The sequence below is a fragment of the Pteropus vampyrus genome, unplaced genomic scaffold (genome assembly GCF_000151845.1).
Source record: "Pteropus vampyrus isolate Shadow unplaced genomic scaffold, Pvam_2.0 Scaffold58, whole genome shotgun sequence".
Lineage (NCBI taxonomy): Eukaryota > Metazoa > Chordata > Mammalia > Chiroptera > Pteropodidae > Pteropus > Pteropus vampyrus.
In genome coordinates this window covers 9,117,705-9,142,521 of record NW_011888839.1, presented here as the reverse complement: position 1 = coordinate 9,142,521, position 24,817 = coordinate 9,117,705, and the positions used below count along the sequence as shown (strand labels likewise).

General features: G+C 35.5%; 1 protein-coding gene across 2 annotated transcripts in view; it reads left to right on the top strand.

The window, feature by feature from the left end:
- The first annotated feature begins 4,301 nt into the window (after positions 1-4,301).
- Positions 4,302-24,817, top strand: part of FHL5 (four and a half LIM domains 5) — a 28,492-nt gene continuing 7,976 nt past the window's right edge. The window contains exons 1-4 of one of the 2 annotated variants that reach the window (XM_011360750.1): positions 4,302-4,440; positions 21,806-21,976; positions 22,804-22,978; positions 23,897-24,066. In XM_011360750.1, coding sequence (XP_011359052.1) covers positions 21,818-21,976; positions 22,804-22,978; positions 23,897-24,066 — 504 coding nt within the window. In that variant the 5' untranslated portion in view covers positions 4,302-4,440; positions 21,806-21,817. Of the gene's footprint in view, positions 4,441-4,877; positions 5,051-21,805; positions 21,977-22,803; positions 22,979-23,896; positions 24,067-24,817 lie in introns of those variants that run through there. The other variant, XM_011360751.1, reaches the window with a different exon arrangement.

Below are 24,817 nucleotides of genomic sequence, written 5' to 3'. Positions count from 1 at the left end.
AATAATTGTTAAATGTTAAATAATTGTTAAATGATCTTAATGGGCAAATTTAAGAATGTTATTTAAAATAAAGTTGCCTCTTGTTTTAATAAAGTTTCTGGTACTTTGAAGCTTCCATTATTTTAATTATTACTAGGATTAATTGATCTATGGGTTACGTTTTTACATTTTTAATTCTTAACTCTGAGCATTTTACTCTATTTTTCTTACATGAAAATAGTTCCATAGTCTTCGGTGTGTTTCATTTCATGAAAGTTTGCCATTCATAAACCATTTCACCTTAGTAACATTTTCATTTAGCTCAATTGCAGCAAATGTACAATTATACTCTTATCTGCTTCTTCCTTCTATTGCAGATACAATAGAGATATTTGAATAACATGCCTGGGTATTCATGTTCATGTGTTTCATCTCTAGACCATGTGTTTTTGAAAAATCAAGGAAACCCACTTCTGGCCATCAGAAAGATTCGATGAAGAATGGCATATCTTATCAAAATCACAATGTATTTTTTCAAAAGGCCTTACTGCTAAATTAAAACAATAAATGTAGAAGTTGTTTAACCTGAATGTAGAACCGTCGCAAACCTTTCAGAGAATGTACTTTAGTATCTGAAGTATATATAGTCCGTACTGTAGGTTGAGAAGGAACAAACAGTTCATTTCTTCCTCAAAAATGCCATTCAACCCAGGGTCAAATGGGATTTTTTTCTATCAAGAAAATGTGAGTTGGACGGGGAGTGGGAACGATGGAAGGTTTGCTTTATTTGACTCATACCAATGATTCCTTTACCCCAGTGTATATGGAAGAATAAATAAAAACATAACCTCTAGAAGATTCATTTTCCACAGAAATCTGGGAGCACTACTAAAGTGGCTATTAAAATAGCCCTCAAAGTCATACAAATTGCTCTACCATGAAGGTCACCCTAAGCAAAACAAAAGAATAAATAGAACTCAGGAGACACTTCTTCCAAACCATCTAAGAACGAGACCCTGACTTTCAGGCTTTCAGAATCACAGTGTTTATTCCATTTACATCATGAAAAATGGAATAACTAAACATATTAAATTTTTATGAGTTCTCAGTGTTGTGTCATATTTGTTTTACCAGGCCTCCTTCTATTTAACATCTATTTCTCTTCAGTGATTAGTAATAAAACTTAACCTGGATATGTATTTTAAGAGCAGGAAGGAAGGGATTATGTTGTGGTGTAATGGAAGAAAGGGAGGATAGGGAATTTAAATGCTTGATTCAACAATCTGGATCCTGTATGACAGCTATTGGGAGAACTAATGTAAATCTTAAAAATATGCCTTGCTTTCATGAAAATGGCAAAATTCAACAATTATAGTTTAATACAGGTAGTATTTTGAGAGAAGCAATCAGGAATTTGTGGAAGAAGAAATGAAAGTCAAACTGCCTTGCACAGCTGGGTGGGGAATTGAGCAGACTAGAGATGACCTGAAATGAGTCCCGAAGGAAAAACAACACTACCCTGGCGAAAATAGGGAAAAGGAAGCAGGCATTTCTGGAAAGAGGAAAGAAGGTTCAGAAGTACTAAGGCATGAGTTAATATGAAATGAGACACTTAAAAAACCCTAAAGTATGAGAAATAAATGGTTTGGGGAAGTAGTGTAAGATGAAGTTGGAGAGACCAGAGGGGAATCATGAAATACCTTTTACACTAAACTAAAAATTTAACCATTATCCTGAAAGCAAGAGAGGCTTTAAGATTCCATTAACCAATGAAATAAGATGATTAGATTTGTCTTTTAGAAAGGTCACCCATTCTGGAAGGCAGTTTGACAATTAACCAAAATCTTTTAAAATGTATATACTTGTGAAATAATGTATCCCTTTTCTGAAGAGTAAAATGTAGACTTAAAAATGTGTAGAGAGGTCTTTTCCCCAGCCTTTAGTAGAAGAGAAACATGGACAACAGATCTTGCATAGAAAGGTGGCACTCTGCTAGGCCCTGAAATAATTTTGTTTATTCAAATGTTAGTCCACCAAGAAAAACCCCCTATCTGACTAGTGAAGCTAAGACAAAGGTGCCAAAGGTTTACTCTTGTTTCTTGTTATTCAATGTAAAGAAGAGAAAGCACTTTATCAAATTGTTTTCCTACCGAGCTTCTCTTTACTCACCTAAAATGTAGCCTTTAACCTATTATATAGACTTACAGTTTAGATAACTGCTTGAAGGCATGACACAGAATAGAAAATATATTTGTTTAAATAGTATCTGATAAATGTAAATGAACATAAAACGAGTGTGCTATATTTTTTCCCTCTTTCCCTCTTAAATCTAAGTCCTTGTGATTCATACATTATAAATGCTCAAGGTAACTTTTGGTGTTGAAGAAAACAAATCAGAGAGAGAGAGGGAGGGCTAGCCTATAATGTATTTCATTATATTGCAGCCATTATTCATAACCACTTTAAAAATATTTACTTGATTTAGCAAATCACAGTATATTAAGTAAAAAAGATACAGAGTTATATGCAATGTGGTCTTGGTTTTTTAATTTAATATGTAACTCAAATTTGCATAAAAACATTTACAGAAACATTTTCTTGTATAGTCGTATACATGCATACATAATATCTGAAGAGAGTTGGATGAAGATTTGGGCTGTGGCTATCTCTTGGAATGAAAGTCATCTTAAATTGTTAAAATTTTTTTCAGTTCTTATTCCAGATTTTCTGCAAGCAGCATGTATTTTATAATTTGACAAACATTTTTAAATAAATATTGTTTTATAGTGATAAAGAGAAATGATAGAAGGGCACCAGACCAAGGCAACCTATTGTTCAATGATTGATACAACAATCCAAGTGAGGAAATGCAGGGTGATGAGAAATTTGAGAGCTAATAAAAGTAGAACCAACAGAAGTTAGGGATGAATGGTGGAGAATAAGTGAGGAAAGGTAGGAATCTGAGTTGACCAGTTGGATGATTGTGCCAAGCCCTGAGAAGGGAAATACAGTGGACTAACAGGTTTGGAATGTGGAGAAGATGAAGAGCTTTATATGTGTTTGAGATACCTGGGGAACTCTAGACAACAATGGCCAACAGACAACAGGATACAGGTTTAGAACCTTAGAGAGTAATATCAGTTGAGAATAGAAAGTAATATTAGCTTGGGAGTCATAATATATAATTGTTAACTGTTGTTACACTCCATGGAGAGTGTAAGAAGAAGCATTCTCAGGGAGAGGAAATGTTCTGTCTTAACTCCTGTTAAGACTGTCTGAAGCTCTAGGAAAGGATGAGGTGAATAAAGGGAGAGAAGGCAGAGGATCCAAGACCAAGGAGGAAATCAAGAGTGTAGCTTAGTGAACCAAGGAAAAGAATTTTCAAAAGAAAAGAGAATTTCAAAAAAAAATTATTGAAATGGCTAAAGATGAGAAATTTCTGGTAAGATTAAAGACAGTGCTCTTTGGGGGTGCTAATTAAGATCTTTTATGAGCTTAATGAAGCATTTTTTGGTGGAGTTCTTCAAGTGGAAGATAGATTGCAGTGGGTTGAAGAGAGAAGAGGATCAGAAGTTGAATCAGTGAATGTAGATTACCCTATCAGGAAACACAAATGTAAACAAAAAGAGTAATAGCCCCATAACTAGATGGGGACTTAGGCAATTTTTTATCTCCCGGACTCCACTTCCTCACTTATAAAAGGAGAAAATTAATGCCTGTCTAGCACTGGCATGATGAGGATTAAAATCTATTTTACTAATTGAATGTACTTGTGTCCTTTCACTGAATCAATTTGTTCATGCTAGTCACCATGTTTTCATTTTCATAATATCTTAATTATCAAAGTCAGGTGAACAGTAAAACATAGAGTTGGTTGGCTTTGCATTTCCCTAGTCAACTTTTTTTATTGTATACACTTGAGTTTGACCTCAGAAAATATTAATATATCATTCCTTTAGCACTTAGAATAAGAACAGTTTGAGTTTGGTCTGGGAACAAATGGAGTGAAGACAGAACATTTCCTCTCTCACTCCACCTTACAAACCAAAGAAATAGCCTCAAAGAGAGATTCTAGGAGCAAATATCACTTGCTTTGTGAATCAGTTTGACCCACTAAGAATTCCTGTTTGGGATTAGTTAAATACTCAAACATTTCTGTAGATCCAACTTTTGAAATCTCTAGTTACTTTTCATGTTTTAAATTGAAAATTTCAAAAGACTAGATGAGTCTGTGCTTAAATGAAGTCATACAGCCATGAATATGACATAACAATTGCTGTCAGCTCATAGAGAAATACACAGGAGCAGAGACTGCTCAGTCCACATGGCAGGTGCAGGAAGCAGGTAACAATCTTGAGTTACTCGAGTCAAATCCAAGGCTCAAAGTTCCCAAATTTCCCAAGAAGGCAGTGATAGAGGCCACAACCCAAAGGTCATCTCTCAAGCTATCAAAAACTGCAGGTAAGAAATGGGGCTTCATCTCTTTCCAGATAGTTTAACAGAAAATCTCTGTAGTTCATTCATTTCTGACCTAAAAGAAGGGTTCTGATAGTCACCAGAAAACAACAACAACAACAAAAACAGACTAATCAAGGAAACAGAAAATTCATTATCCTTTAAAAAAAAATTTTAATTTAAATGTGCCCTTAATTTAGCCTAGGTAGTGGGAATTTCTCAAGTGTATGTATCTGTGGGTGTAGTCTGCAGTTTAAACTTTTTGGAACTTATCCAGATATTTCAAATACTAATCCTGACAGGATTGCCCTTTAAGGATGTCCTGCAGAGAACTTGTTCCTCACAGTCTTCAGTAAAATTGACAAGAAGTGTTTTTTCAACCCAGTAGGAGTCAGCTATGTGCACATGTCACAAGACTTGGAGGAGACCAACTAACTCTCCTATTTTATTCTACAAAGTTGAAAAAGCTGCAATTAGGAGGGCCCCTCAGATAGCTCTGGTGGCTCATTCTGTTCCTTTTGGAGTTGACATATGAATGTGTTAAAGGAAAAAGAAATCATCATACAGTCTCCTTTCATACTGTTTAAATTACAGGAAGAAGCGGCTCTAAGAAAAAGTAAGTTTTGTTTTCTTTAATGTTTCCTATGTGTTTTACATAGTATTTTGGCTCCTTTAATTTATTTTAACTGAAAGAGAGTCTTATAAACTTTCTAGTGACTGCTTAAGAGAAAAATTACATTTGGCAAGTAAGTATAGATCTTGAAGTTTCTTAGAAACTTTTTAAAGTCATTTGATCCAACAGTTATCAAACTTTATATTCTGGGCTTTTTAGATTTTTCATTTTGATGATATATGTGTGGAGGCAACATAGTGACCAAATAACTCTTTGGAGCTGCCTCCTAAGTTCTGAAAATAGGCTGTATTCATGGGGGTATAGCTTCATTGTCATAAGAGGGGGTGGTGAGATTCTGGGGTTTTCTTTGGTTTAATATATTTGAATGACTAACTTTATCACCAAGGTCATTTTATGGCTGGATTTATATATCTATAGCACAATTGGAAGTCATTTACAGATTTTAAGTGAGTTAGTGAGATGCCTGCTATTTTCAAGGAAAAAAAAACTGCTTACTTTCCAGAAGCAGGCATAGAGACTATTCATAATCATTGATATTCTAAGATTAAAATGTCTGTGGTCTGTGTGTCTGGCCTATGAATACACTACATGAATCTAAAGCATTGCTCCTTGAAACAGAGAGAGCGTTAAACTTAAGTACAAGCATCAGTCCCATATGTTTATGCTTTCTCCCTCACTATTTTAGTCAGACCGTCTTTGGTGTCTGTCATCCATTTGAAAATCAAATGCAACTTCTCAGCTGTCAATTTGGGCTCCAGAACTGTGAAAACTAAAAAGAATAATTAATAAAATCTGTAATTCTTATAAATTAAATGCAAGAAAATCCTCAAGGCATTTTTGCTTTCATTTCACATCTACAATATTGTCATGTAGAAAGTCTAGCATTTTTATTAGCAAAGTATATGGATTAAAATATAACACAAATATTGCAAACACATGTATCACACAAGAGATTTCTTAACATATTTGTTATGATATATGCCTAAAGCCATAATCCAAATGGCTTGATGGGGAAGGTAAACTCTGATGTCTGTTTTCTACACTTGTTCTATTTATTCCCACACGTTATCATTAGTTGCCAATTCTGGGACTGTTCTACCTAAACAAGAGGAGCAGATTTGTATTTTAATGTAACATCACCTCACTGACAAGTTTAGCCCTTATTTTTATTATACTTACCAACAATATTTTGAGTAAAGCTAGATTAATTTGAGTTCCTTAGACAAGCCTAGTAACTTTCTACTATAATACCTAAAATAAGTGGTTTTCTAGAACACGTTGGAGAAAACTTGATTTGTTTTTTGTGTGTTTGGGTTTTTTATGTTTTCAATCTAGGAAACATGATCTCTTTAGAATTGAAAACCAAATACTTGGGTTCACATGAGAAGTTCTGAATCAGACATCAGTTAAACAAACTTGCATTTCCATGTTCTTGTAATTGTCTTTTTCCTCTCTAGTTGTCGCCATTTTTCTTTCTTACCTTTTGGTACCCTGAAAGGAACTATGAAGAGAAGGATAGGAAAAAGGAGGGCTCCTTCCTGCCACGTCTTAAATCCCTCCAAAATGATCAGCTTGAGCATTTATCTATCTGCACATCAGAGTATTTAGGGATCACAGATCCTCTTAATTTCATAGACTCAATGGATCCTCTTCTCGGAAGAAAAGTCCATTGCAAATAGTTTTTTGATGACATTGAGAGACTCCTGAAATCTACCCTTGAGTATTCTCTGGGGTCCTCACTATTCTCCATGAAACCTCAGCTTCAGACATAGCCTGGAACCCGGTTCACTAAATCTTTTAAAGGCTTAGGGTGGAAATATGCCTAAACTGTTTTTCTAAACTGTCCTCACCTAAAGGTAGGTGAGGTTAAGGCAAGGAATTTAGCTAAAGATGACATTTAAGGGTTTATATCCAAATCAGCTGCTTAGTTAATTCGTGGTGGCCTTGTTCTGGGAAATGTGTCATGGAAATAAAAGTAGAAGATTCAAGGAGCAGAACAGTTCCTTTTGCGGAAGCAACGCATAGAATGGAAAGGTGATACGATTAAGCCTTTAAAGATCCCAGAACGTGGAAAGGATGACTGCAGTGAGATCTTCCTGTTTCTCTGGCCATCCTTCAGAATCCCCGTAGCGACCTGTTGGTAGATTGTAACATAAAAAGGAAGAGCTAAATTAATGCCTAAATTATTATCTTATACCCTTCACTATATAGATCACAGATTTTAATCTTTCTTTCTTTATTGGCTCCTTCCATCAGTATTTAAATATGTTCAAATTCCCCGTCTTGAAAAGCTTCTTTATCCTTGGGCTCCTCCAGTTGCCCTCATTTCATAGATCAATCAGTTTCAAAGGTCAATCTTTTAAAAGAATTATCTACACTCTATTAAGTACCTCCACTTCCTTAGCCTGCCCTTCTCAATCTCTCACACTCTGGCTTTAGTCCTCATCAGTTTTCCCTAGCACTCACTGAAGTTATCAATCACTAGTGCATTGCTAAATCCAGCAGATATTTCTCATTCTCTATCTCCTTGATGTCTCAAAAGCATTTTACCCTATTCTCCTCTTTCCCCATCTTGAAATACTCTTTACCAGGATTTCCATGATATCAAACTCCTGGTTTTCCTCTTACTTCTAAGACCACTATTCTCAGACTGTTTTACTTCTCTCCTATATCCTAGATTCCTTTTCTCTTTCTGGGCAATTTCATTGCTTTAATTAATATCTATTCCATATGCTTATAGATCCAAAATCTTTATTTCTGGCTAAGATACTTTTTCTAAGCTACAGATCTATATATCCAATTGTCTGCCAAGTACAGGACTGCCCAGAGTAGGTTTGGACTCAGTGAATACAATGGGAGAGAGGGGAGAAACATCAAAGACAAGTCAGGCAAAAATTTTGACGTAGAGTTTGCCGTGAGACCCTTTTCAAAATGCCCAAGTAATTTACATGGTTTCCCTGCCCCATCTCTTTGGTTTGGTTTTTTTTATGTTTTCAATCTAGGAATTTTCAATCTCGGCTTTATAGCTCTACTTGGCTGTCCCACAATTCTCTCAAATTTTATCATTTTAATCTAAAAGTAAATTCATTATTTCCCTTTCCTGTTGCCCACCCTGTTTCTCCCAAATAAACTCATGTACAGTAAATGACACCATTATGCAACCAGCTGCGCAAGCCAGAAACTTGGGGTGAACTAACTCCTTTTTTTCCTTGATCACATACCCAAAGAATCTCCATTCTGTCAGCACTACCTTATACATTCACCTACTTCTCTCCTTGGTCAGTCATTGCCACCACCCTATTTCAGACTGCCATCTTCTTTTACTTGGTTAGCAAGAGTCTCTCACCAGTCTCCTTGCCTCCAAAATTGCCTTCTTCTCCTGCATTCCCCATACTGAAGCCAGAGTCATGACCTAAAAAAATTGATCTAAAAACAAATTTGATTTTACCATTCTCTTACTTCAGACATTTTCCTGGCTCTCCACTGGCCTTAGAATAATATTCAGATTCCTTATTGAGGTTAAAGAGAAAAAGTATAGTGGATTATAGCAGATCTCCTCAAATTTGAAGGTGCTCAGGAGTCAGCAGAGGTCTTTGTTAAAATGCATATTCTGGTTCTATAGATCTGGGTTAGTGCCTGAGGATTCGCATTTCTAACAAGCTCCCAGATGATGCTGATAATACCGGTCCATGAATCATACTTTTCGTGCCAAATTGGCTGAAGCTCAAGTCCCAGGTCTGGGAACTTAGAGAAGTCACTTAATCATGTGCCTCTCCTTTCAGGATTCTAAGATAATTGCAAAATAGTCATAGGCGTCATATCAATTTTATTGTTGTTAAAGCTGGGTTGGAAAACAAAGCTTTTTCCAAAGACTACCCCCACTCAGCTTGAATTGAGCTTATTCCCAGTGGGCGTAGGGAACTTGGACTCTTGCAAGGGCTCGGCATCTGCAGTAGGCTCCCTTCAGGGAGGGGAGCAGAGTGTGGGCCTGTGCATTGGCAATTTCTACTGGAGTGAGGGGGAGAGTGGGTTACCCTTGAGAGGGTCCCTTTGTCTAGTTACTTAGCAGTTATGGTACCCCTCAAGTGAAGTAGGCTCAAGTGAGCCTAAGGGAGGGACATTTTATCCCCAATACCTTCAAAAGAGAGAAATTCTCTTAAATGACAAGTACAGAAACCTGGGGGAGTGAGAGGTTCTGTCACATAATTTTTTAACTTAAAAAAGCATTCCCATTTTTTTTCATAAATTTAAGTAATCACTGTAAGTCTTCCTTGTAAACGGTGAGCCCGCCAGTGAGGATTACTGAGGGTTGTTTCTGTATATTTACTTTTATGTACAGAACTTTGCAAAAAAGAAACTAAATATTTTTGTTTAAATGTGCAAAGAAAAAAATTACCAAATAAAAGAGATTTTTTAGTAAAGGATATATTTTTATAACGTATATCACAGACCTACTTTTACAGTGTGATCTTCGGTTGGCCAAGAAGAAAACAGTGAGCTAGTTTTTTCATAGCAATGTATAGTTGAGTTTTGAAAGCTCTGACATGTAAAAATATTGTGTTTCATATATGACCTATTTTCCAAGCGTAAATGAAATGCTGCATCCAGGTTTGTGCTCTACAACAGTTGTAACAGTGCTCTCTAGCTGTGCTCCATATCCCTTGGCATGTTATTTCTCCACCTCCACAACTCTTCAGCATCCCTACTGCTTAAGATCCTTCCTCCACCTGTTTTTAGAGGATAGCTTTTCTTCAGTCTTCAAGTTACTGCTCCAGAAGAAGCTTTACCTGAAGTTTTCTAGAAATTTCCTCAAATTTCCAGAGCACCCTGTGCATATGTCCAAGCATTGCCACATGTCCTTTTTCCTTTTTTCCCTCTTTTCCATCCACAATATTTACTGAGTGTTCAGTGTATGCTGTAAATGCTAGAGACCAGCAGTCTGGTGGGAACATAGCACCTGTCTTGCCGGAAGCTTATTGTTGATCAGGAAAGATGTTGGGGGCTAACGTGTACTGTGAGTGCTGAAGTATCAAGAGCTATGAGAACTTATAGCCAGGGCCCTAATCTGATGGAAGAGTGATGGACTAAAGAAAGTATTTGTGAGTCTACCTCTTATACCAGCATGGAAGCTTTTCAAGGGTAGAGAACTGGTCTTACCTGCCGAGCTCTGTGGATGGACCAAATTAGCATTCAAGAGCTCTTTGTGAAACCTATGGAACTAAAGTACACTGTGTCAGAGAGTTGGCTGCTTAATATTGTTGAGTTTTAAAGTATAAAAGCCAGACCAAAGCAAATAAATGCTCAATTGTGAAAGGTCCGAAATGCTCTCCTAAAAAGCTTGGATTATGGCGGGGGGTGGGGAGGTGGTCACAGAAAGCAGTGTGATTCAAAGACAAGTCATTTAAAGACTTTGGGTTGACCTCTATTTATAAAATAGAAGGGGAAAGTCTGTTTGGCTCTAAACTTTCAGTATTCTATCACCAAACATCTGACTTCTTCCTTCCTGCATTGATTTAACCTCCATTTGTGCCAGGCTCTGTCTTAGGTGCCAGGGACACAGCCCTGAACAAGGCAAAAAAGGTCTCGTTGCTCTGTCTATGTGACACGTTCGCTTGCCTTAAATATTCACACACTGAGTAATGCTTAGAGAAAATGAAAATAACACTAAATCATAACAAATATTTGTCAGCTTATACTGTGAACGTTTGGTTTCTGAGAGAACGATAACAGATTTTCCCCTTTACTTTATACACAGAATTAGCATCAACAACTTAAATCAACACTTTGTATTTCCAAAGCTATATAAACCCACAACTGCTGAGTGAAAGCTGTGTGTACCCCAGCTGCAATCATTTTCCTTCGATGGATGCTGAGAGCCAACTTTGTCTAAATCTCTGAGACTAAGAACAGATAAAAATTAAATTGAAGTTGGTTTTAAATATCACCATGTGATGGTTTAAATGGTCACCCCCTCCATCACCAACAAATTTTAAGCTGTCAAGAAAGTAGCTTGGTATTATGATAAGTGTTATCACCAAAGTACAGGATGTAGTTCTGCCTTGTATCTTTTTAAATCACATTCTGGTAAGAACATGATTATTTGGCTTCAAGCATAAATACTGGGAAAACTAGTTAACATCTACTTCCACCTCTCTTCAACCTCAACCCAAACACCTGCCTCTTGGACACACATACCACTCAGCACACATACACATACTTACATACACACAGACATACACACCACACGTGCACACACATCACTGCCTCATGTTTTAGGTAGCTGCAGAAAATAAAGCCAAATGTGGTTTGTGGCTTTTCTTTCCAATTCCACAGTAAACCAATAATAACTATAAGAAACAAAAACTAATAGAAATTGAGTTGCCTTAAATGTTGCAGGGGACATGTGCTTGCTTCTAAAGATAATTGATTCATTTTGTACAGCAAGTGGTAGCTTGGTTTCAGACACGGAAGGAACCGGTTTATTTATGCCTATGAGGCTGTAACCTGGTCAGCAATTAAAACCTGTAGTGCCAGAGTACAAATAAGGAGAGGGTTTTCATCTTCCTTTTCTTTCTTTCTTTCTTTCTTTCTTTCTTTCTTTCTTTCTTTCTTTCTTTCTTTCTTTCTTTCTTTCTTTCTTTCTTTCTTTCTTTGAAAAGTCATAGCAGGAACCTAAGCTGTCATTCTATACAAGCTTTTTGCACATTTATATATGAAAACAACATCAACGAATGGCTTCTGTTCAGAGCCTGGAAATCTGAAATCTGGTTGAAGCTTTTTTACTAACCACTTTGTCAGCTTAAAAAAAAGGGAAAGAAACACTTCAATTTGCCTTTCTAAACTCGTTTTTGTCACTTGTTAGATGAGAGAAACAAACTAGAGAATTTCAAAAATCCCCCCGAGCTCCTAGATTTAGTGGTTCTGTGAAAATGGGCCTGGATCAGAAGCGTTCTCTTATAACAAAGGAAAGAATACCAAAATGACTGCAGCACTAGGAGGCATTATCTCTAAATATCTTTGTATTCGTAGGGGAGTCCTTTTCCTGATTTTCCCGAAATTCTTCTCTTCTCTGCTTCCCTCTCCTATCTCTTTCCTTTCATTCTCCTTATCCTAATGGTTGAGATTTATGTTTTTTTAGTAAACTATTACAGAAAACACAGGTTATGCCACTAATTAATTAAAGACTAAGAATCAGTTCTTTCTCCTTGAGAAAATGAGGTCACACAGAGCAAAGCTGATAAACGAATTGTGTAAAATTACCAAAATTATGGTAAATGTAAGGTTCTTTAAATGAGTGACCAAACGTACAATTTTGGCCATTCTTAAAGAAAATCTCTTTCATTTCTGTGTAATGATCTGGTCCTAAATAAGTCATTCATTTCAAACTAGTAACCTAGCCTAAAAAGAAGCTTGTTAAAATTCATTTTGGTTAGCAATGTGGGTATTTTCTATTAAGTATTTACAAAATTTTATTTAGAAGATATATTCTATTTTTCCTAATTTTTTCTGGAAAGGAATACTAGTTGATGAATAACCTCTTGGGAATTTAGTTTCTGTCTCTGTAAAATGAGTTGAAACTGATATATCTTTTCCAGTTCTCATGCGCTATGATCAGAAACAAGAAATTCGGGGGAAATAAAGTTCATCTGCTGATTTGTATTGGTTTCATTTAATTTGAAAAATAGGGCACTTGTGCATTTGGTACAAAATGCAAAAGGTACCAAAGGCTATACCATGGTGTAAAGTAAATCTCACTATCTTTCTATCCTTTCATCACACTGTATAGTGATTTCTTCAAGAGAGACTCTCGGTGATTTAAGTTAAATGTCAGTTGACGAGAAGCCAAATTTGGTTTTGATCAGTGCCAAATGTACAACATTTTAGGATAACAAATTACATATTTTTTAAAATTTTGTCATTTTCTATCTAACATTACTTTAATTTCTGGGTACTTTTCTCCTCGGCAATGTTTATGTTTGTGTAACTCATAATAGTTTTTAAGGTATTTTGATATTTATTATCTCATTTGCTCTAAAGCACCATTGATGGAGATAATTCACAATATTCCTCCATGCAAGGCAGAATATAATGTCATGGTTTTTTTGTTTTTTTGTTTTGTTTTGTTTTTTACAGTATATGTATTTAGATGTTATGTAAAATTCCTAATGGGTTGCTGATAATGGAGTGGTTTTATAAAGCGTCACTGTGAGCTGTCTCAAAAAATCATGAAAATAATCAACTGAGACTTAAGAATTTGGAGACTGATAGAAAATTTCATGCATATGACAAGGGGTACATATGCCTCATGACCAGACCTTAATGGCAAGCTGCGGGGCTACACAGAAGTGCCTGGCATACGGCCCCCCACCCAGCTCTGTGAAGGGCCTTAGAGCATGTCTCCTTTCAGAGGTCTATCCCTCCCCTCCCCAGCCCTCTGCAGGCCCAGTAGGTGTCTAAAGGCTGCAGTGAAAACAGAATTAAAAAGGTCCGAAGAGATAGCAAATACCTCCTCTACACCTCCATCTTCAAAACTCCTGGTAAACTTACAAAGAGATAGGACATTTGTTATCCTTTAACTTGGCCTACCAGTTCAGAGGAAAAGAAAGAGTCTCTAGAGCATTCTCCAAAACCAAGGAAAGAATGTTTGAAGGGCGCTTCTAGTCACTTAGGGAATCATAATGATTCTCCCAACAGGAAATTCCAAAATTGAAGGTGTTTTCATTTATTTTCCTGGTCTTGAGCCAACATCACTTTTAATAAAGTAGAAATTTTTTTTAATTATCATCAGTTTTATCTGAGACATTTTTCAAGGTCGCCCAGTGACTGTTGGGCATTGCTAGGCTTCAATAGAGAATAAATATAAGTAAGACACAGTGGTTGCTCTCAGTGAACTTACATTATGATTATAATGAAAATAGTCACCCCCAAAACATGTATAATACAAGGTATAATATGAATTTGAAGTTTATAAAACTACAGAATCTATAATAATCCATTAATGCCAGGACAATGAAAGCCAATATATTATTATATGGTTAGACTTGGCTTATTCTCAGGAAAGAATTATGTGATTGATTATGAAATCTTATTTATTACTATTAGTTGAATAGCTGAAAGGTCTTTCTAACTAATTTGTTTAACTGGAGTTGTCATTTATGTAAGTCATGGATTTAAAACACTACTTTATAGATTCCATTCGATAAAGAATGCATCTATCATTTCATATTGGCCACCTTTCAAATAAAGCACACTCTTCATTTTATTGAACAGTTTCTAAAATGATTTATGTATTACCAGAATAGAAAAGGTTTATTTCTCATACTTAAAAACATATTTTTAAAAGAAAGTCATAGAAAATAATTTTTGTTTGATTCTCCTATATTATGAAGAGTATATACTTTTAGTTTTTCAAGATAATAGGTTAGGCTAAGTGGACTATCCTGTGGTGATTAGGACACAGCTCCTTTAAACTCCTGGACCCATGGTTATTAACTTAAACTGCTTTTGAACCACTGTTTAAACCAAATATGTTTGTCTTGCTTTTGAACCACTGTTTAAACCAAATATGTTTGTCTTTCTTTTAAGGTGAATTAAGTATGGATTAAGTTTTCTCATCACTCATTATGGAAGGAAATTGGAATTTATTTTAAAACATCCAGGAAAATAAAATAGCCATCTTAGTTTTACAGTGGTCAATTTATAATATCCTTTTATCACAGGATATTGAAGTCAAAACTGAAAAAAAAATCCAGTTACAAAAGACATTGTCTTTCCTCTCTGAAATATATTCCCCTAGAATATTCCCTTAGATAGCGCATTTTTTTTATGTGATCTTGTGCACTCAAATACCTGGTCCCGTGGGGGTTATTCAGCTGATTAGTTTCTGTTAAAGATGTGGTTCAGGTTACAGATTAAGTTCTTCCTCAGTAGACTTAGTTTTTACAATGACAAATCATGCTTTTTGCTCAATAAGCCTGCATTTATTAGGTGCAAGAGAAAGCAGGTAGAAACAGTGTTACACAAATGAATCTAAGGAGCTCCCTCCCCACTAAGGGAACAGTTACTATGGTTCAGATATTGATAGTAGTTAAGAAGCGTGATTAAGAAGGTGATCTCCAAATAGAAAAGAAGACCGAAAACAAACAAATTATACAATTACTACCCTTGAGGAATTCCATGCAGTCCTTGTTGAAGTTTTCAAGAAGCCACAGGTGGGGGAAATACTCTCTGATACTTATGTTAGATCTGCAGTGCCCTCGTAGACTCTGTCGCTAAGAAATAGGGTTGATTTGGGGGCTTCCTGTACAAGAAATACTTCCCCTGCCTCTACCATGAATTGACCCAATGCTAAACACTTTTAGATAAATTATCTCTTTTAGTTCAGTCCTTGTATATACCAAACCCTAGAACAAAATTGGAACCTCAAACAAAACTTTGAAGAGACCCTGAAGCAAACTAGGGACTGGTTCTGCTCTTTTAGAAAATCTTTTATAGAAATAACAGCAAGTTTTCAAGGAGTTGAAGGAAAAACTAAACTTACACCAACTGAAATGATTGTGGTTCCTTTGGGATCAAAATTGTAGAGGCAAGCTTAATGTTAGGTTTAAAAGCAGAAAGCTAGGATCTGGATAGACGGAAATCTAAATAATCCTGTTTCATCTTAAAAGGCAGTATTCTTTATATCTTGAAAATTTTTTTGTATGCCAGTGAGGAAAAAAGTCAACAATGGTATTAAATCTACATATATTCTAAGAGTCTTACTTTTTAAAAAAAAAGAATGCAGTGCTTGATAAATTCTGGTTACATATTACCATGAACTATATTTTACATCTATTTCAGTAATAGCTGCCATAATTACATGATTCTGAATGTAATCGCTCCAAGAAAATCATACCAAGCACTTTTTTCTTTGTTAGTATCCACAGAACAAATTAACCAGATGGAAAGCTCTAGTCAGCTGTTTTGTTTCATGGGAGAGTAGTTCATCAGTTCTCAGGAGAATTCACATTTGACCTCTCCACACAAGACACTCAGCTTCAACAAACTGGGCTTGCGAACATGTCCCTAGAGACTAATATGAGACATTCCACCACAATTCGATGGTGCTTGTTTTAGGTTATTTTTGATTGATGGCCTGAAGTTCTGGCTTTAGTTATTTTTAACATTGTTTGTTTAGTTTTTTAAAAAGTCATGTTCAAGCGGGGAAGGAAAATAGCCTCTTTTAAAATGGGAACTACAGTTAAAATTGTGTATGTTCCATCAAGTCGAGTACACGGGCAGCTGACTTACTCATGACTTTTCCATTCTTACATCTCTCTTGATTATCCAGAGGGGTCATAAGCAGCTGATATTGTTCTCACTTTACAGTTAAGGAAAGTAAGGGCCGTAAAAGTTAAATGGATTGCGTAACAGTGGCTAAGTTAGATGCTAGAGCCAAAGTACCAGTGCAACAATCTACGGCTTCTGATTTCTAACACAATACTCTCCACAGTATGTTATATCTTGGGTTACAAGCAAACAACAGATAAGGAAGTAGATGCAGGTCTGCTCAATTCCACCCTCAGAATGAGGAAATGAAACAAAAATAAAATGTAAAAGTACAAGATTTTTACTAGTTATTCTAGCGCCTTTGTCTTTTTAAAATATGTGAACTTGAAATGTTTCTGCTGTCGAACGTACCCTTCTCCCACCTGGCCTAGTCTACACAGGCTCAGGATTAATTTTTCCGTATATCTTATTTACCTGGCCTAGGATTAATTTTTCCGTATATCTTATTTACCTCCCACCTGGCCTAGTCTACACAGGCTCAGGATTAATTTTTCCGTATATCTTATTTACCTCCCGCATTTTTGTCAAACTCAGTCAATCGAACGACACTCCAATCAAACATCATTTTAGCTAACGTCACAGATCTCAGAAGACAAAGACCTTGCAATTTCGGTTAAGACATGGTTTGTCTCAAAATGTCACGTGCACAGACCCAGAAAGGCTGGAGTAGCTTCCATCAGAGAATTGAAGTGTCTGATCAAACAGTTCAAAAATTGAATCAGAGAATTGAATCAGAGAATTGAAGTGTCTGATCAAACAGTTCAAAAATTGATAATGGAAGCCTATTGTGCCACTAGTTTGGAGAAAACTCTTTAATAATAACAGAACAACCACCTACTTCTACTGATATTCGAAGAGCACTCCAGCTGTTTTATTCAACTGTTCTCACAGGAAAAGTGAAAGAATTCTCCTTGCCATGGACAGGTTCTTAAGCTTTACCTTCTGTTCTCTAACCTTCATCCTTTGACATATCTTCTAACAGATATAATAGATAAAATTAATTCACAACTCAAGTAAACAAATAGCATAAAATTCTTAACTCTTTCATACTTGTCTCTTTATCTTTTATTCTGTTGATAGAATCGTTTTTGCATGTGTGTTTTCATTAGTACCTGTATTGGATTCCAAGCCTTTAGAGAACAGAGAGTTTTCCATTCATTCATTTCTTCAGTCATAACTCATGTTCTGAGGTCCTGCTATGCTAGGACCTGAGATACACAGATGAAGTAAGCAACATCCTTACTCTTGAGGAGCTAACAGTGAGAGAGACACACATAGGGCAAAACAAACTGTTACAAAATGTGGCAAAAGAAAAGTAGACATCTGTATATGCACTAATGAGATCAACTACTCTGTCCTGAGAGGCATGAGAAAGGTACTGAGAGTAGGATTTTTAACTGGACCTTGATCGATTAGGAGAATAATCACGTGGACAAAGTCAGCGGAAGACAAGAATGAGGGCATTAGAGATAAAAGTCACATGGGAAGGCTCAAAGGCATAAAAGAACGTAATTATTTAAAAATAGTAAATCATGAGAAGTGGCTAATGCATTGGTAGTGTGTGTGTGTGTGTGTGTGTGTGTGTGTGTGTGTGTGTGTGTGTGTGATACAGTTCAGGGTTGGGGAAGGGATAGAGAAATAGTAGGAAAAGTAGGCAAGCTAGTAAAGGGTCTCTATGCTAAATGATGGAGTTTAGACTTTATTTCACAGTCAAAGAAGAGCCGTTGGAAGTTTTCACCAAGAAATTGAGATGATCAGATGAGTCTGAGAAAGATTTTTCTTAAGCATTGTGGAGAATATTCTGGAACTCTTCATAGAAAGTAAATTCATCCTCGGAGAACAAAAATTATGTGTTAGAAATGTGCTTAGTTTCACTCAACAGAGTGAGAAATCTTTAATAATAACTTCAGTTTGATGTAAGTCACCAAGGTCCATCATAGATATGAGTAAGGCCTAAACTACGATTTAAGGGATGCTTATAAGGTGAAATCAATAGAATGTGAAGTACCTAATAAACATGTGTAGAGGATGCAGGCAGGGAAGGAGGAGAAGAGAATGATTAAAACAGTCCCTTAGGAGACTAGATGGCTTGTATAATTAGGCACTGTAAATGGCTTCCGTAATTCTTTATAGAGCATAAAGCAATATACTTTTTTCAATGAGGCTTCCAAAACGCTTTTGACTGGCTATCAGCCGTCTGTCTATCATCAGAGCAACACTTTGAATTAAAATCCTAAATGGGAAAATGACCACAGGTAACTTCAGTTAAGTATAGCTCAAATTAAGATTCTTCATCCAGTTTCTGCATCCAAGTTTGATATATCAATCAGATATGTTTCAAAGGCTTCAACATTTTATACTAACATTTCCCAAGAATATTTTAATATTCTTATGCCATTTAGATTTAAATTCTTTTAAGTTCTTCCCTAAAGAAAAGCAGAAACAAATTCACTTTACAGAACCAATGAAAGACTTGAATGGGCAATTGAAATAGTCGTGCAACACTTTCAGATGAGCACAGATGTATTTATATGGGCTGAATGAAGCTACTGTAAATAATCAGATGAAAATTAAGCCAGAAAGCAAACTGTAAATTAAAGGACAGTGCACTTTGACATATGTGCAAAAGTAATGGTTATGGTATTGTGTGCATCTATTTAGCAAACTTACAGATCATGTATTAGAGATAGAAATAATCTTAAATACCATTTACTATATATCCCCTATCTTGAGACATGCAATCAATAATTTTATATAGTATTACCTGCCTCTGTGGTGGAAAAAAAAGCTGGAATCAAATCAATGTAGTAACTTATCATTGATATTTACAATAAAGGACATATGGTAATTCAATTCTCTCAAGTAAATAAAGTTCCTCAAAAACAAATCAACATAGACATGTTATTGGAAATCAGAATGACCAAATTATATCTTATATATTTCAACTCCACCATAAGAAGGATAGCCCTCTCATTTTTGAAACTTATAATCTGTGGCAAGAAAGTAATAGGACACATGCAGGTTTTACTTGATTTGTGCGAACCTTGGGCATGAAGCTTGCACACATTGGAATATTGGAATCGTGTCCACAGTTTGCACATTTCTATGGTAACTGAGTATTAGAGAGAGAGAGGACTTTATTGTCTCTCTCTCTCCTCTCTTGTGTCTGAAATGGTCCCTCTCAGCCATCAACTCTTTGCATCCATCCACAGCATCCCAGATTTTCCTTGTTTGGACAACTTCCATGACCACTATCCACATGCAAAATCTTTTTCTGGATATCACTGCACCCATCTGAATTATTTCTCTGTTGCTGAACATAAGGAAAAGATGGTTTGATGCATACTAATTCTATTTATTTATGATCCACTTATTTTTAAAACCTTTAAAATATAAAACGCGATGTATATAGAAAGGAATATTTCTAATATATATGCAAAGTATAAGAAATAACAGTTTGACTTAAGAAATCTAACATTTCCTATACATTTGAAACTATCAATTTTGTAATCTTTTTTGGTGTTTCTTCATTTTATAATATAAGGCTTTTGGTGTTTCTTCATTTTATAAGGCTTTTAGTAAAGCCTTACAAAATGGAAATGGCCTGGGAATTCCCAAGTCCTGAGAGGCCGTGCTTTATGGTGCTGTTCTATACATCTAAGACAAACTTATATTAATTTTGAAAGTGGCCACATTAATTGACGAAAGTTAAAGGTATATGCTTTATTTCACTATTAAGAGATAAATACTTGATCACTGTGAATGTAAATAAAACATGCGTTTTAAAATCTTTCAAGGAAATCAAGTCAATTTTCCTCCTGTTTCCCAGATCTCAATAATCCATTGAGTGTGTTTGTATTCACTAGGAAGGGACATTTCTGTGGAATTAATCAAATACAGAATTCAATGTTCCTTGCAGATAATTTTGGTATGTTCCATTGGGAACTTTCTAGTCTAAATTTTTATATTTCCTGGGAAAAGACTCACGTGTTTCAAATCCTCAGTCTTTTCTCTGTTAGTGAAGAACAATATGGCAAAACTTCTATACACAGAATTAATTATAATGTATATTCAGCAAGACTGCTGGAAACATCATCATTAAAATAAAAGAAGGCAAATGTATGGGAATGTCATTTGAATGTAGCAAATAAAAGCTAATATTTAAAATGTTGTAAAAAGTATCATAATAATTGATTTTCTCATTTTACTAAAATTAAAAAAAAAATTCTGATGTGAAAAATTAGAAAATGTTCATAGTTCTTAGTATACTCCAGTAAATCCAGAGATGACAAATCTTAATTGTTGAAGAAAATCAGTGGTACTGCTTTTGGTGACAATAAAAAACTCATGTTCGATGCCTAGTTAAACCTTTGAAATCTATGTTTTGTTCTTTAATGGTTTTCCTAAATTTACAAAAAAACTAGGATTCTTATCCTGGCTTTGGCTTTATATTTCATATTAATATTTCATTCTGTAAGATGATGCTGCTATTATTCATTCTATAGACATGTTAATTTAGCCCTACAACCTGAATAAACCTATAGCTCTTTCTACTATTGATGGTTTTATCTGTACTTTTACATCTGAACAATTGCTCAACAGCAGTCACAAAGACCTGGCACTTGGACTCAATTCTACCTGCTGTTTTATGTATGTATGTATGTATGTATGTATTTTACATGGAGTTTTATTTGGCTAGCTTGGTATGGTACATTTAAATGGAGATGCTCAGGAGTCAAGTGATGAACAAAATCTCTAAAGCTAGAGATTTTGGAGTCAAGAGAATATTTGGGAAGGTTGAAGCCACAGGTAGGGAGGATATCCCAAGGGAGAATACATGGTAGAGGAAGATCTTAGGACAAACTTCCGAACTCTCATTAAATAGATACCCTATAAAAGACTTGAGAAATAAAAGAATGGCCCAGAAAATACAATGTACTTGATTATTAATTTCTATTTTAGTTAGAATAAAAATGACTTGTTATTTCCATGGAACTCTGCCTCCAGAGTTCTCCAGCAAGATAGTAAGTGATGACAGTTAGTGAAAGCCCTATTAACAATTCATATTTATGTCCTTGAGGTGAAATCATCTTATTTCAACACATCACATTCTCATTGAATTCCACAGTTAGTGGATGATAAATGCAAGATGTTTTTCACAATCTGGCTGTTGGCTTGATGCATTTTGTTAGCAAAACACACAGAAACTGCCAAGATGGGAGAGTGGCCTTTCTTAAATCACTCCAAGTGTCACCGTAACTACAGTATATTTTTCTAAATTGGTGGATTTTCTCTTAAGAAAATAAAAATTTATTCAAGTGCTTGACTCATACTGTATTGAGGCTTTATAATTTCTCCTATCAATGAAATTTGCTTTTATATATATATGAATCATTTTCTAATTCACAGGATTAAGCCAAAATGACAACTGCTCAATTTGACTGTCAATACTGCACAACATCACTTCTTGGGAAGAAGTATGTATTAAAGGATGACAATCCATACTGCATTTCATGTTATGATCATGTCTTTTGTAACTATTGTGAGGAGTGCAAAGAAGCAATTGAATCAGATTCCAAGGTAGGTCTTATCTCAATTCACAAAATTATTGCATATAAACAGCAGACACATGCTTTGGAATGCCTCTTTTCCTTTACTTGACTGTTACTCTATTGCTCTGCTGCTGGATATGAGGATCTTCAAAGTTACCGTCAATCAATTTCTAGGCACCATGCTTAGCACTGCAAAACATAACTTTAATCCTCTCAATGATCTTAGGATATAGTTTAGGATGTTAAATATTAAAGAAGTTATTCGCCCAAAGTTACACAGATAAAATATTGAGTTATTTCTGGAACGACAAGAGTCTAAATGAATAAGTACATAATTTAAAAATCTATATTTTCTAACTTTAAATCAGCATCTCACTACTAAACCCCTTGTGCCTTGATACCTTTCACGCCTACAGCCCATTCCACCCACAATGCACATTATCGTACTTTTTCCTTTTTCTTCATTTTTTTTGCCTTTGTTTTAGTTAGATGATTTTGAGATTTTGTTTAGTTAAATATCAAACGATAATAGGTTATGACAACCTAAAAGCAAAAATCATTCCATAAAAATTCTTTCTTGTTTATAAAGGGAAGGTAGAAGAAATTAGAAGAAACAGAAGAGAGTCCATTTATTTTCAGTCTGTTGTTAGTGACCAACCAAGAAAACCCCAAGCTCTAGCTCTTAATTGCCCCAGAGAGTCTCCTCTTTATGGGTAATAGTATCAATAATAACTTTCCCTCAAGCTACCAGCACAACATACTGGCACCAGAGTCCCAGGAGTGTTCAGTTTTCTCTTATCAAATGCCCTGTTTTGTAGCAAATACTTTTAATTAACTTTATTCACTGTCTTGAAGGATCTTTGTTACAAAGGCCGGCACTGGCATGAGAGATGCTTCAATTGTGCCAAATGTAATCACTCTCTGGTGGAAAAGCCTTTTGTTGCCAAGGATGAGCGCCTGCTGTGCTCTGAGTGTTATTCTAACGAGTGCTCCTCCAAGTGCTTCCACTGCAAGAAGACCATCATGCCTGGTAAGATCACAGGGGGATTCTGGTGCCTAACCGAAGCTGCAATGCTTTGAATTAAGTCCAAGCCTGGGAAAAGTATAGTAGCTAATAAGACCTTGCTTTTGAGAAAGAGAGCTTTCTTGCTATCTGTTGATCTCATTTAGTAGAAATAAAAAGGTTATTCTTTCTGTCTTGCCCAGGTAAATTACAGTGTTCTGTTTATTTTCATGAACTTAAACCATAGAAATATTTTGAACCAGACTCTGATAGAATAAAGATAAAATTTATACCAATAATACTAACACTGCATTAAACATCCTGTTCTAGAAAAAAACAATGGCACCAGAAAGCATTCTGTCAAAGGAGAATGGAGCCAACCATTGTTTTTGTAGCTTGACACCAACTGGTTTTGAGAGTCAATCATCTTCATTCTCTCTTAGAGAGGATAAGGATCAATGAAAATCATTAAACTTTTAGGCAAGCACTAGTTCTCCATGTTTTGATCCTCTTCTCAATCCCTATAGACAGCAACATAAGAACGTGATTCTCTCTTATATTCTTATAACAGATTCAAAGACTTCCTAGGAGACCATAACTGCACAACACCAATCTAAGGAGATTGTTCTCCCAGCATTTCTAATATCCCTAAAATTTACCTGAACCACAAGCAGCCTTTTAGAATCTCCACTCATAGTACTTTCACATCTCAAAATTGTAGCTTACGCGGCAGAAGAAGTTTCAGTGAAAGAGTGATTCACTGTTATCATGGCTGAACTCTATTTACTTTTTTTTCCAGATAAATGTTTTTGGAAATCAACAAAACATTTTTTATAAGAACAATTAGTTTATTATCTTAACTTTAAAACATATATTTTAAGTAATTTGCTTAAAAGAAAATAAAGTTGTACTTGATTTGTACTAACAGATTCTTCTGGGATACAGGTTCCCGCAAAATGGAATTTAAAGGCAATTACTGGCATGAAACCTGCTTTGTGTGTGAGCATTGCCGACAGCCGATGGGAACTAAACCTTTGATTTCCAAAGACAGTGGCTATTATTGTGTGCCGTGTTTTCAGAAGGAGTTTGCTCACTACTGCAGCTTTTGTAAGAAGGTAATTATCTAAAGAAGGTGAAGCTTGTGGAAACTTCCAGACCATTGCTTTTTAGCCTCACTATGTATTTGGAATGAACTGATAATATCATGTTATATCTATCTTTACACATCCATGCCAGTTTGAATTCCAATATGTCCAAAAACACCACCTGTCACAGCAAGGAGGACCATCAACTTTGATCACTATAAATTTCCACCCAGAACATGAATTTAACATTCCAAAATCAAGTGATTTGATATTCCAGTTCCATTCACTTGTATAAGATTTCATGTATCTATTAGAGGATATGCATCTCTCTTTGAATACAAAATATTTCATAGAAAATAATTTTCGATCCATTTAGTTTCATAAAAACATAGATTTGTCTCACAGAGTGATGAAGTGAACCAATTTAAACAAGATGTTTAACTCCTCACATTATGTCTCAGCAACACGAATGTCTTCTTGGCTTGAAGCTTTTCTGTTTCGAAAGGATGGTTATGCAAGGCTCAAGAGAGTGATGAGATCGTCAGGGAAATTCATTAGACAGAAAGATAGAAAGAAGGTTAAGAGCTTTGACTGGTTTCCTTCGCTTCACTTCCAGTCCTAGAGTATCATGTAGGGCCCTCTGACTTGGATACCCATTGAAAATATGTTTTTCAATAGAAAAAAGTCATTTTTTTTCAAGTAAACATTGTCCAATTCTCTTTTATTCTCTAAGCCTTTATGAGAAAAAGTTGCTCATCTCCATCACCTTGATAAATCTATC